Source organism: Phocoena sinus, chromosome 17 (assembly GCF_008692025.1).
Source record: "Phocoena sinus isolate mPhoSin1 chromosome 17, mPhoSin1.pri, whole genome shotgun sequence".
NCBI classification, from domain to species: Eukaryota; Metazoa; Chordata; class Mammalia; order Artiodactyla; family Phocoenidae; genus Phocoena; species Phocoena sinus.
The window spans coordinates 59934343-59948287 of record NC_045779.1 but is presented as its reverse complement, the minus strand read 5'-3'; the positions used below and the strand labels follow the sequence as shown (position 1 = coordinate 59948287).

At 45.0% G+C, this 13945-nt stretch overlaps 1 protein-coding gene and 1 long non-coding RNA gene across 2 annotated transcripts in view; one reads left to right on the top strand and one right to left on the bottom strand.

Moving 5' to 3' along the window:
* MAL2 (mal, T cell differentiation protein 2) overlaps window positions 1–9321 on the bottom strand; it is a 29587-nt gene extending 20266 nt beyond the window's left edge. The window contains exon 1 of the mRNA XM_032610435.1: window positions 9135–9321. Within this exon, the coding sequence (XP_032466326.1) occupies window positions 9135–9266 (132 nt within the window). The 5' untranslated portion in view covers window positions 9267–9321. The remainder of the gene's footprint in view (window positions 1–9134) is intronic.
* Window positions 9322–9539: 218 nt separating this feature from the next.
* On the top strand, window positions 9540–11181 carry LOC116742648. The gene is made up of 2 exons (XR_004346527.1): window positions 9540–9918; window positions 10799–11181. It is a non-coding gene; the product is annotated as an uncharacterized LOC116742648 (long non-coding RNA).
* The last annotated feature ends 2764 nt before the right edge of the window (window positions 11182–13945 follow it).

The following is a 13945-nucleotide window of genomic DNA, read 5'->3' as shown; positions in this document are numbered from 1 at the left end:
AATATATCCCGAGTTGCCGTGATTAAGTTGCTACCCATTCCAAGACCCGCGTCTCTCCTTTGTGGCTGACTGTAGTATATGCTCATCCTTCAGTTTAGCTCCTGCAGGGCAGAAGGGTGTACCTTGGCTGAAGCCTTCCCATAAGAAAGCCATGGAAGTATTATTCATCCACACGTCACACCGAACTGAACCCTCAGAGCTGGAGCTAAAACATGTTTTCACTAGGAACTGTGGACTGGCAAGAATATGTAACCCCGCGGGAAACCATGGTCTTTAGCAAGCAGCGATTCTGGCTGTGTGGATTACAGACTTCCCAGATTGAGTCCTATTTGGACGGTCTTCCTATGTCCCCAAAGGATTCCTTTTGCAAACACCCTTTTTCTTTTCAAATGTTGCTTATTTCCTAATAGCGTGCTTTTAAAACATGCCCTCCGACATCTTGGCTAATAATTTTCAAACCACTTGGACACCTTCATCTTAGTATACTCTTATTATTCACTGAGTAAACAGGCCAATTCCTACTCTGACCTATTTTCAGTCAGTGTTTGGAATGAAACCAGGGAAAGGTAAGTGAAGCTGAAGGTATAAAGGACTGGTTAGACCGCCCTAAGGAGAAACATTTCAATACTTAGAACTTTCTGTGTATAACATATGACCCTCTCTTTCCAGTTCTCCTACTGCTTACATGCTGGGCTTTTCATCACTTTAAATCAGTGAGGACGAACAAATCAGAAAGACTAGAGGAAAAAAATGTCTTCCAACCTGGCTTACGGAGTTAATCTGAGTAAGAGGTCGAAGCTGGTGAGGGTAACAGAAATACGAGCTAGCATTTATCTAGGTCTTGTGTTCAAGCACTATTCTAAGGGTTTTATTTGTACCAATTTAATCCTCTGAGATTAACACTGAGAGAATAAACACTGAGAGCTAAGTACTATTATTATTACCATTTTATAGAGAAGTTAATCAAGGTAGAGAGCCATTAATAAATTGTTCTAAGTTATGCAGTTAATAAATGTTAGACCTGGGATTTGAACCCGGCAACTGGCTACCAGAGCTTATGCTCTTAACATTACGTTAGGTCGCCCCCATCAAAGTTTCGTGTTTATTCTAGAGCAGGGTTTCTATACTTTTGCCATGGATTGGTTTGGGGCAGGGGCAGGGTTGATTCTCCAAAATCATATCAAATTGGGTAGATAAGTGCATATACATTTTTCTGAGGGCACAGTCTACACTGTTCATCAGAATCGCAAAGTGGTTTGTGGCCCTCCAAAAGTTCAGAATACCTTATCTTCTTGATAACCCCTCCGATTTCAATGGGTGCTACAAATGAGACAATAGGATTAAAGGATGTTAAACACGCTCAGACCATTTATCTTCTAGTGAATAGATTACCTATAACTCCATTTTACACACAACTTGTATTCCAAAGAATGTTTTTAAGTGGGAACATCCTTCAGTCAACAGATACAATACCTGATAGCTGTGTTTACAAGGCAGCCCATCAAAGTGTAAAGTCACTCATGATGTGACTGCAGTCCCGTGGCTACAGCACTGGTGAATACTCCTGCCTGCCTCTCCAAGCTCACCCTCTCCCCTGCAATGCTCCTTTCCCTGCCACCCTGTCTCTGCACTGCAGCCTCTGTCCCTCATCCCCTGCACTCAAAGCGTCTATTACGCTGGTCCACGCTTCTGCTCAGCATGCCGCCATCAGAATTTTCGCTGGATAACTAAACTCCAGTACTATGTCTTCCAGAAAGACTTCTCTGGCTGGATGCCATCTCTCGGTGCTTCCATGGCTACCAAGCTGATAGTAATCTTAAAATGGAAAGCCCATATTATAGGGGAGAAGTATGCTCTGGCCCTCTTTTATTCTTATTTATAATTGCCCTTGATTTTTAAAATCGTCTTTTCATGTTTATAGGTAACTAGCTATCACCTAGGTTAAAAACATTCACACATGCCTATGCTTCAGTATCAACAAGGACTGTACAAGTCATTCCCTCTTTTCTTTCTTTTTACCTTCCTTCTTCTGAAAGCTATTATACGAAAGTTAGGGATGTCATCTATGGCGACTACGAAAGGGCATGGCCCTCTTCATATAAAATATGACAGAGGAAATTCAGGTCAAACTTTAAACTCCTGGAGAGGAGTCATGACATTTTAAAAGTTGGGCAATAATAAATGCTGGAGAGGGTGTGGAGAAAAAGGAACCCTTCTACACTGTTGGTGGTAATGTAAATTGGTATAACCACTATGGAGAACAACATGGAGGTTCTTTAAAAAACTAAATAGAGCTACAATATAATCCAGCAATCCCACTCCTGGGCATATATCCAGAGAAAAGATACATAATACATAATGCATAATTCGAAAAGATATATGCACCCCAATGTTCATACCAGCACTATTTACAATAGCTAAGACATGGAAGCCACCTGTGTCCACTGACAGATGAATGGATAAAGAAGATGTAGTATATACACACATGGAATATTACTCAGCCATAAAAAAGAATGAAATAATGCCATCTGCAGCAACATGGATGGACCCAGAGATTATCATACTAAGTGAGGTTAAGCCAGACTAAGACAAATATTATATGATACAGCTTATATGTCTAATCTAAAAATGATACAAATGAACTTATTTACAAAACAGAAATAGACTCACAGAAATAGAATATAAACTTATGGTTACCAAAGGGGAAAGGGCAGAGGGATAAATTAGGAGTTTGGGATTAAAATATGTACACTACTATATATAAAATAGAGAACCAGCAAGGACCTACTGTATAGCAGAGGGAACTATACTCAGTATCATGTAATAACGTATAATGGAAGAGAGTGTAAAAAAAAGCATATATATACATATATATTGATAATTGAATCTGCTGTAAATGAATGAACTGTGCTGTACATGTGAAACTAACACAACATTGCAAATCAACTATATTTCAATAAAAAGTTAAAAAATAAAATGCTAGAAGAAAAAAAAAAGTTGAGGGCTTCCCTGGTGGCGCAGTGGTTGAGAGTCCGCCTGCCGATGCAGGGGACGCGGGTTCGTGCCCCGGTCCGGGAGGATCCCACGTGCCGCGGGACGGCTGGGCCCGTGAGCCGTGGCCGCTGAGCCTGCGTGTCCGGAGCCTGTGCTCCACAACGGGAGAGGCCACAACAGTGAGGGGCCCGCGTACCGCAAAAAAAAAAAAAAAAAAAAAGTTGGGAAAGACATAAGAGGGCGTACTCCAAAGCTGCTCTTCCCCGCTCCAGTCAGTTTCTCTAGAATATTTTCACACTGTTCAGTTTGTCCTACAGAACAATCACACAGCATTTGTTAAGTACTGAACGTGCGTGGTATTGGCTACACCTGCCTGGTTCCTGTCCCATGTCATTACACAGTCTTTCCTATTCAGCTATATCTATGCAGATATGCCACACCCATGGCTCCTACCACCCGGTACGACATTTCTATCAGGCACCACAAGACAAATCTCCTCTCCTTAACCTTTTCCTTTGGAGCTCAAGGTCAAGGTTTTCAGCAACTTGGTTTGAAGTTTTCCATGTTTCAGTTCTTTCTAATTCTTACAGAACTGCCAGCCAGGGAAAACGATTGCTGAAAATAATCTCTGGCAGGGGCACTTTTTTTTCTTATGAAGTTTTAAAGACTTTTTTTCACATGGATGGAGATTTTTAACCCAGACGCAAAGTAAAAATTTTACCTATAGAATTAAAACCCCTTTGAAGCAGGGAAAACACACCCACAGGTAGCCCCTCCTTCACCACTGCAGACACACAATGTCCCTTTGCAACCAAAATCTATTTTCTGGGTGAGAAGAGAGAAGTCTATACAGCTGAACATTTATGTGTTAGTCCACCTACAGTCAAAGCTGCAGGTTGAAAATAACCTGAAATCCCTTCCATAGAATTATCTGCATGACTGCACATGCCTGCTGCACAGCCCCTCCTTCCCCACCATCCTTTCATTAACATTTCATTTTTCTGGCATAAGTCCTCTGTGTTACATCTTATACTTAAGTTTGGTCTACGATCATTTCAGGCCATGTCAAAACTTTACATGGGGCTTCCCCGGTGGCGCAGTGGTTGAGAGTCCACCTGCCGATGCAGGGGACACGGGTTCGTGCCCCGGTCCGGGAAGATCCCACATGCCGCGGAGCGGCTGGGCCCGTGAGCCATGGCCGCTGAGCCTGCGCGTCCGGAGTCTGTGCTCCGCAACGGGAGAGGCCACAACAGTGAGAAGCCCGCATACCACAAAAAAAAAAAAAAAAAAAAAAAAACTTTACATATGTGGCTGGCCTTGTAAATATCAAATCTGTGCCTCTTCTCGGCTTCTTTTCTTTGTCCCACTTCTAGTTCTCATCACCCCTCATCCAAACCACTGCAATAAGCCCTTTAGCTGACCTTCCTGCCTTCAATCTCTCTGCTTTATAACCAAACTTCATTACTCAAAGATTTCTGCAAGTCTGATCAAGTTATCCCTGTCCTTCAGCAGCTCCCCATCACAGACAAAAACAAATGCTATGCCTTGGCCTATCATTCCTCAGCAAACCACACCTTGAACCCTACCTGCTCTTTTTCCTCCTCCTGCCACCTCCCCATAAGTCATGTAGAAAAACACACACAGAAAAACACCAACCATTGCCAGAACTTCATGCCATGGTCTTTCTTGTCCCTGGGGTTTGCACATGCCCTTGTTTCTACCTGGAATTCTCTTGCCCACTTTTGTCTACTGAACCTCTACTCATCATTTCAGGCTAAATTCAAATGTCACCATCCCATTAAAGCTGCCTGTCCTGGCCTTCCCAGTGGCCAGATGTACTCCACCCTGTTTTTCAATAGTACTTTTCATAAACCAATTTTTTTTTTTTTTTTTTTTTTTGCGATACGCGGGCCTCTCACTGTTGTGGCCTCTCCCATTGCGGAGCACAGGCTCCAGACGCGCAGGCTCAGCGGCCATGGCTCACGGGCCCAGCCGCTCCGCAGCACGTGGGATCCTCCCGGACCGGGGCACGAACCCACGTCCCCTGCATCGGCAGGCAGACTCTCAACCACTGCGCCACCAGGGAAGCCCATAAACCAATTTTATCACTTCAAATGCAGCTCTGTAATTCTTTCTTGGATTTATACTTTACTGTATAGGACTTTCTTTTAAGGGCAGGAGTTATGTTAATTATCCTATTTCCAGGGCATAAGGCCTGATGCATAGCAGGTTATTAATTATTTGTTGAAAAAATGAAAATTATTATCGCATCCAAAACACTGCAGTTAGAAGGCTGTGAATAAGAGTCCTAGACCATCTCCCATAAAGAGAAATGTTCAGGAATATCATGGGGAATGTAAACAGTTTCCTAAATACTGAAACTGTGAAACACACTGAATTCAATAATGACCTTTATTCTTTTCCATGTTTAATACTGTTACTTCCAATCTTCTTGTGCATAATACTCACTGAGGACAAAGGACCAGAAATAGCTTGTTTAGCCCAATAGTACAGATGTTCCCATGTCATTTTCTTATAATACACCTGCCTGGAAAGTGCTTTAGCTATAGTTCACTTTCCATTGTTGTGTCTTTATTCCCTGAATGGTAGTTATTTTGGGGGCATATCCTCTCAACTAGGTTATAAGCTCTTTCAAGTGAGGCAGAGTTTAAATATCTTTGTTCCCAGAATAGTGTCTGCCGCACAACAGGTATTCAATAAACACCTGATGAATGATTTACAAAACATTAATTCAGGAAACACTGAATCAAAACAGTAGATTTTGAAAACGATAACTTTGGAAGGCAACGTTTTCCATCTTAAACTAAAAGGTTTCACTTTGCAAAACTAACTTAGTATTAAACTCTTCATAGCAAGCACACATTGGTAAGTATAGCTGAGTGCAAAAACCCAGAGGTAGACAACTTAGGTGTCTAGCAGTACAACATACCTATCTCAAGAAAACCACACCATGCATGTGAAGTTGCAATACCTCCACCTATAAAGCCAGTGCTATAAACTACTTTGCCTGTTGTTTGGAGGCTGGCAATATCTGTATCTTTTGAATTATCTCCCCAACAAATGCCTGACACTTGAGAGATTGTGAATGTGGTACAACAAGGCAAATCGAAATTAAATCATTGAGCAAAGTTACTGGTTAGTGCGAGAAGTGAATTCCAAGATCATGGTTTCATTAGCTTAGTCAACTATAGATAGCCCAGCATCTTTGTCAGATGCAGCTTTCAGGTGTTCAGTTTTAGACAGCAACGGGACATAAAGAAATTGCAAAGACAAATGGATTCGACAGAAAGTCAAAATTAAGGAGTTTGGGCATATTCAGAAACACTGGCAGAGGCTAAAACAAAGGGGTCCCCAGAAAGGACATCACCCAGAGCTTAGAACTGCTTCTGGTGAATTCTCACGTTTAATTTACAGAGAGAAATTTCTGAAGAGGAGCCATGGGAGACTGAACAATTTCAAGGGATCAGAAAATCAGAGGGATATTAAGAAATCCGGGACCAAAGTGCTTCAAAAGTGTCTACTTTGCTTATATCTGTGCACCTCCTCTGGTGTGGATGTTCTAGGTAGAGAGAGGGGACCAAGGTGGCCTCCACGTCTGCTCTCTTAAAGCACGTGATCCAATAGCTCTAAGTGGCACGGCAGAATGAGGGCCAAGAAGGAGCTATAGTTTGGCTCTAATGTGGTCTCTTGTTTCTCTGAGGTCACCAGTTTCACCGGAATATTCTGGGCCTTTTATTTTTTGCAGGTTGGGTTGGGGAGGAAGGAGGTTGATATCAAGTAAAAGGTAATGGAGGCCTATGATTTAAACCTATCGAGATATTTGGCCAAAGAAAGTGAAAATTAAACGGAAATGGCTTTCAGAAGTGATGCTGTTCTATCTAGATAAGGATCCTGGAAGCGTTTTGGGGCTAAGAAGCCAGAGGAAATGAAGAGACGAGAGGAAGGGATTGGATACTTCTGTGAGCCTGGGATTTCCCCTGGGATGGGGCGTGGCAGAAGTTCTAGCAGAGGGAGAGGATTCACATTTGCAAGAGAGAGCTGTCTTGTCCACAGAGCCCCGAAAAGGCCTCCCTTGGTGGTTCCCAGACATGACCGTACATTAGAACCTCCCGGGAGCTTTTTAAAAAACCCGAATGGACTCGGTAGCTCCCCAGAGAGTCTGATTTAATGAGTCTGGCCTAGCGACAGTATTTTAAAAATCTGCCCAAGCAATTAAGTATAGCAGGAGTTGAGAACTAACCAATGGGCTAGATAAATGAAGAGATATGGGGGTGGGAGGGAGGAAATAGAATAAACCACTTTCCACTTTTTTTCTCAGAATTAGGTGGAGTTTCCAAAAGTGTCACATGATCACCAGTGGCTCTTGAGATGGCATTTGATTTGATAGCACATGGCTAGGCCTTCTTTGCATATATATACATATATGTATGTCACAGTTTTTACATATATATGTAAACATATAAGTATCTATTTGAATAAATATTAGAAAAATATGACAGCATATCAAATTTGAGAATTCATGTTTTTATTGCTTAGGATGAGGCTAAGGTCAGGTACTGAAGCTCAGAAAGTGAGTGCATTTAAAGAGCACAATCTGTCAATTCTAGAACAGGTGAATATGGCAGGCAAAAGCTTCTAACAGAGGTAGGCGAACAACTGGAGTCTGAGGAACACGGAACTAAAGTAGCCCAGAGCCTATAAAATCTTTCTTCCCAGGCTTCACTGCTCTCAGGCTGTCCCCCTCCCCACAGTGGGGCTGCCCACCAAGGCCACCCTCTCCCCGCTCTTCTCACCTGGATGCCCGCACCTCATCCCAAGCATTCAGATGCTTCCAAACTGGGCTCAGACTCAAACCAGTTTCTCCTAGCCTCGAAGTCACCATCCGATTACTGATGTCATAGCCGGTAACTCACTTGTCTCCTTTTTCAGATTCAAATCTGAGCTAAACTTAACTTAGGGTGCCTTAGCAAAATAGGGCGGAAAACCAATGCTCACAAGGCGTTCCAGCCCCACAAGCACAAAAGTGAAACCGAAGCGACCCAAATCCAGGTTATGCAAACTCCAAGGTGTGGGTGTGGGTGAGGGGGATGATATGAAAACCCCAAACCGAGCAAACAAAGCCAGCCGGCAGGAAAGGCACTGACTGGCAAATGTTTCACTCTGTATTTGCCATTCTCAGGGCATGATGCAACCTCAGGTTGCCCAATTTATATTTGCACATTTTCCCCAGCGAGCTTCAAAACCTCCCAACTCCATTAAAGTGCCTTTTTAAAAGTTCACGTCTGCAGCCCAAGAAGCCTGCACGACAGGCCGGGTGACCCGACGGTCACCTAGGCCCAACCAAGTGCGCTGAGAGGGTTTGGAGTTGCAAAGGTAGACTCGGAAGGGAGAAGGCGCAAATGCAGGCGGCGAGGAGCTTGACAGCCACGTTTGTACTTTTACCCTACCATTCTTAGCCCACTTGATTAGACACTGCCCAGGGCACCGTATGGGCTTCACCTTTTCCCTGCCCTGCCTCCTGAGCCCCGCTCCTCTCCCCAATCCAAAGGGCGCTCATAATGGTAAAAGGAAAAAAAAAAAAAGCCCACGTCTTCTAGCCCTCCTCCTCCGCTTCCTGGTACCTCCTGCCCCCTCCTTCCACATCCTGGCGGCCTCCTGGTCACCCGGTCGTTGGCTCCACCTTGCAGCACCCAACAAAATGGCAGGTAGCATCAGGCGAGGCCGAGAGCGCCGGCACCCGCTCCAGCCCAGCGTGGCCCCCGGCCAAACCGCCGGGGGTCTCTGACAGTACCCCAACTCCAAAGAGCCTTCTCCTCTCAAAGTCCCCAATCCTCGGCCCGCGGGGCCTCCTGCTCGCTCTCCCGGGACCATTTCTGTCGCCAGCGGAGGAGCAGGTGCCAGCGTAACAGGTGCCAGGCGAGAGGGCCAGGGCGGTGGCGCCGTCGCCCGGGTGCGGGCTGCGCTGGGCATCGGGAGGACCCCGGGAGGGGCGCAGGAGAAGGCCACGCCGGGGGGACGGGAGTTGGGGGCCGCGCACAAGGACGCAGCCCGGGGGGCAGGATGCCGCTGCCAGTTCTCGCCACCCGGGGCGCGACCCTCGCCCAGGCTGCCCCACTTACAATCTCCAGGCAGACGAAGGCGCCCGAGTAGGTCCGCAGGATGTCGGGGCCGACGGGCAGGGTGACCCTTGGCGCCGGGAAGGACACGGCGGGGTTCGGGGGCGGCGGGACTGGCGCTCCGCCGGCCGACATGCTGCCGCTGTCGCTACTGCGTCTCCGCGCGCCGCCGCCACCTCCCTCCGCCCGCCTCCGCCTGCCTCCGCCTCCCGGGCTCCCGCCGCCGCCGCCGCCGCCGCCGCCGCCGCTCGGGTCCGCGGGCTCCGGGCGCGCCGCCCGGGAGGGGGGCGTGGCAGCGCTGTCTTCGGCCAGGCGGGGCCCCGCCCCGTCACGTGGGCCCAGGTGAGCGCGCCTCCGCCCCGGCGCCCGCGCGGGTCACGTGCACAGGTGCGGCGGCCACCTGGCTCGGTCCTTCCTGCTCTGTTCTTCTGGTGCCCTTTGCCGACCAGCGGCCAGCGCTCCTGGAGCGTCTCGACGCCCGGCTCACCGCTCCGCTCTTTATTTTTTCCTTCTTTCCCTCCCCTGGTTTCCACCTATTCTCTTCCACCTGTCCTCCCCCCCAACTCTCACAGCTCCCCTACCCCACTTCCCTCAATTTAGCTGCAAGACTGGTCTTGGACCTGTGACTCAGAAGGTGAAATCAAGGTCATCAGTCACACCTAAAAAGTGGAGTGGATCAGCTTAAAATGGGACTCTTGTGGGATTTTAAAAACACCACTAGAACAGTGTCGCCTACTGAAGTCAGATGGGTCAGCTCCAACGTCTATTGGCAGTGTATGCCGGGCAGGTAACCAAACGCTGTGCGCGCCAGTGGTGTGCTCGTCTGTGAAATGGGGCTGAGGTTAGCTACTCCGTATGGATACCCGAATTACATGATATAACATAAAAAGAGGAAATTCATAGTAAGTGCTCCTCAAATGGTAGCTGACATGATATGACTACTATTTTTCTGATTTTTACACAGGCACACATCACACTGTTGTGTACACATGATGTTGCATAGGTTATATTTTCCACATAAAACTTATTGATTTCACCTGTCTGAAACTTATGAATTGCTGTTGTCTTTTAAACGCTTAAAAGGCAGATTTTTTTTTTTTTTTAAGGATTCTGTGTATGGTTTGGATTCCCTGCCCCAGTTCATCCCCATTTTATATTTGGTTTTAACGTCAACACTTAATAAGTGAAATAAAGGAGATGAGATTAATTTTCTCAAAGATCAGCTGAAAATAAGCAAAACTACACACAGCAGCATACACATGTAGAGCAGGTTGGAAAAAATATTAGGCAACATCACCAGACATTCTCCAAGTCGAATAATAATCTTGTCTATCAGGTTTAGCCTTTGAGGAACTGTGTTTAGCTGTATGCGTTGGTCATCAGATTTTAGTCATTCTACCTCTTTATTATTTTAATAAGCGAAGCTCATAGGTGTGGTGGCAGCATCAGGGTAGATACCACAAAACAGGGTGTGAGTGAAACATTTTGTGTAAATCTCCGATCTTCCCCACCTCTAAAAATCATTACTTCTTGACATTCAATGTGTGGTATTTATTTAATAGGAAATTTCATTTGTTGATCAATGAACCCTCTCTGTGTTTAGATCCAGATTGTCAGGGAATGATCTTTCGTGATTGTTTTATTTTATTTTATTTTCTGCCCAACAGCTCTCAATAAACAAAGTACATCCAAAAGGAAGACCTCTTCAAGTTCTTTACCCTGAAAATGCTCAGCTATAGTGATGGACCCCCAGAATTTCAATGAATAAGCCTACAATGACTTTGAAGTTCCCAGAAGTGCTCAGTGACTCAGAAAAGCCTCAACTGTGCTTGTCTTAAAAATTACCACCAAGGGGAAAACTTCACTGTGTCCCTTCCAGCACCCTCCTTGCTGCACCATGCATCCCCCACCATCCCCGACTCTACCTGCTTTCTACCTGCTTCCACAATGACCAGTGGAATAAAAAAAATATCGTTGAAGCCTCTCCTATTTTTGTAACATATTATTTTAAAATGTTACAATAATAAAAATGCATTCCTCTCTAGAATGATTTTCCACTCTCATGACCACTACCAAAACCTGTTTACTCTTTTTTTAAATTTATTTTTAGCTGTGTTGGGTCTTCATTTCCGTGCGAGGGCTTTCTCTAGTTGCAGCGAGCAGGGGCCACTGTTCATTGCGATGCACGGGCCTCTCACTATCGCGGCCTCTCTTGTTGCGGAGCACAAGCTCCAGACGCTCAGGCTCAGTAGTTGTGGCTCATGGGCCCAGTGGCTCCGTGGCGTGTGGGATCTTCCCAGACCAGGGCTCGAACCCGTGTCCCCTGCATTGGCAGGCAGATTCTCAACCACTGTGCCACCGGGGAAGCCCACAAAACCTGCTTACTCTTGATGATACCAATTTCCTTCTAATGGAGGGCAACAGCTCTGGAATCAAAGAAAGAAAAGCACTCATACCATATCTCTCTCTTCCTCCACACAGTCGACTGTGAGCTCTTCACAGCTTCACTTTTCTGCTCTTTCCCCATCCTGTTTCCATGGTTTACTGACTTTCAACATGACATTTACCTTGCTCACAGACTTCCTTTGGACCCCATTTTTTGGAATGTCATCATTCCTATTCAGGACACTTTCAACAATTTTGCCTTACACCACTTGCTACCTTCAATGAGCTGAAATCACATCTGGACCCACCTTATTGCCTGGCACTTCACCAGCACTATTCCCTTGAATGCTGACGTCTTCTGTCCATCTAACTCTTCTTCCTTTCTCAGTCCATTGGCCTTCAGCCTTTCATTCCCTCTTAATTCTCTCATTGGCCCCATTCTGGCTTTTCTGGTTTCTATCCATCCCGTGCTTATGAGAATGCATTTTAGAGATACTTGTAATAGTCCCAGATATTGCCTCCCATTTTATACTTTACTATAAATGTATCCACACTGCCCCATGTTCTGCAGCATGGATCCATCATCTGCATCTGCTCTTTGATTCTACTCTCACACTGCCCAGGGAGGCTGAAAAAATGTCATAATTAAGACTTTTGTTTCCATTATTAATTCATGTTATCTAATCTTGACTTAGGGATTCTGAGGTATCAATTTCCTCCACCACCCCTCCCCGCTATTTTTCTCACTTATTAACCCATACCTTCTTTCACTGTGCCTGTCTTTGTGCTTGGCACAAGTAGACAAGATGCTGAATGTATGAAAACAAATCTAAGCCATTCCAACCTTCCCTACTTTCTCTTACTTTACAAGGCGTTTTAGGATATCTAACAATGATCCTGTTTCATTGAAAACAGGACCATCAATCCAGTTATCCAACACAAACATCTGGGTGTTTCCCTTGATAGTCACATATTTAACCAGTTAGAAGCTCTGGCAGTCCTACCATCTTATTCTCCAGGATATATCCATTGGGATCTCTCCACTCCCATGTTCTCACTCTATCTCAGGATGCTATCCCTTCTCACGATGAATACTTTAGCAGTCTTGTTTCCCTCTCTTGTATTTTCTACACTGCTCTCAGAATGATTTCTAAACACAAAGTTGATTGCAGTCACACCTCTACTTAAAACTCCTCTAGGATTCCCTACTGTCTCAGGATCTATTTCAAACACCCTGGAATGCATTCAAGGTATTTCTGGGGTATAGCTTCTGATGCACTCTCTTACCTCCACCAGACCTATTAATCCACCTACAGTTCCAATAACTCTCCTGCCTCCAGACCATTACACATTGTCTTCCCTCTAATGGAACATGCTTTCTTCTTACCACCCTACCGCGTATCTATTTTCTGGATAATTCCTTTGGGTCCTAAAGGCAAACTCATTATGGCAGCATTTCTCTGGCTACTGAAGATTATGTAGGGTTCCCTCCCACCCAACGTGTTTCCCTAACCGGATGTGCTCACTCCACATAGAACACTTGCTTCACTCAATTGATATTATATTTTCACTTGTCTCATACCCCTTAGCTAGATTCTAGGATAAGAATCAACCACGATAAACAGACCAAGAAATGATACACATGATTATATTAGTAGAAAGAACATTACGACGGTTATTATAAATGTATTCCGTATTTAAAAAAATAGAGTGAGATTGAGCATGTCATGTAAAAAGGACCCAAACTGAACTTCTAGATACGGTGACTACAGTGTCTGCGATGAAAAATACTTTGCAGAGGATCAGCAGTAGTTTAGGCACAGAAGGGAATATCAGTTTATATGAAGACATAGAAATAGAACATAAAATGAAACACACTGAGTAAAAAAAAAGACTAAAAAATAGACAGCACAGTGAGCCGTGTATTCTCAAATGTTTTAATATATTTGTAATTAGTTTCAGATCTAATAAATTCAATCTAATAAATTCAGTGAACCCCAGGAATTAGAAACATGAAAAAAATCTACAAAAAAAAATCAAATTTCTTAAAAACAATAATAAAGAGAAAATCTTCAGGGCTTCCCTAGTGGCACAGTGGTTAAGAATCCACCTACCAATGCAGGGGCCACAGGTTCGAGCCCTGGTCCGGGAAGACCCCACATGCCGCGGAACAACTAAGCCCATGCACCACAACTACTGAGCCTGCGCTCTAGAGCTCGAGAGCCACAGCTACTGAGCACGCGTGCCGCAACTACTGAAGTTTGCGTGCCTACAGCCCATGCTTCGCAACAAGAGAAGCCACCGCAATGAGAAGCCTGCGCACTGCAACGAAGAGTATCCCCGTTCGCCGCACGTAGAGAAAGCCCAAGCACAACAATGAAGACCCAACGCAGCCAAAAATAAATAAAATAAAAATAAATAAATTTTTT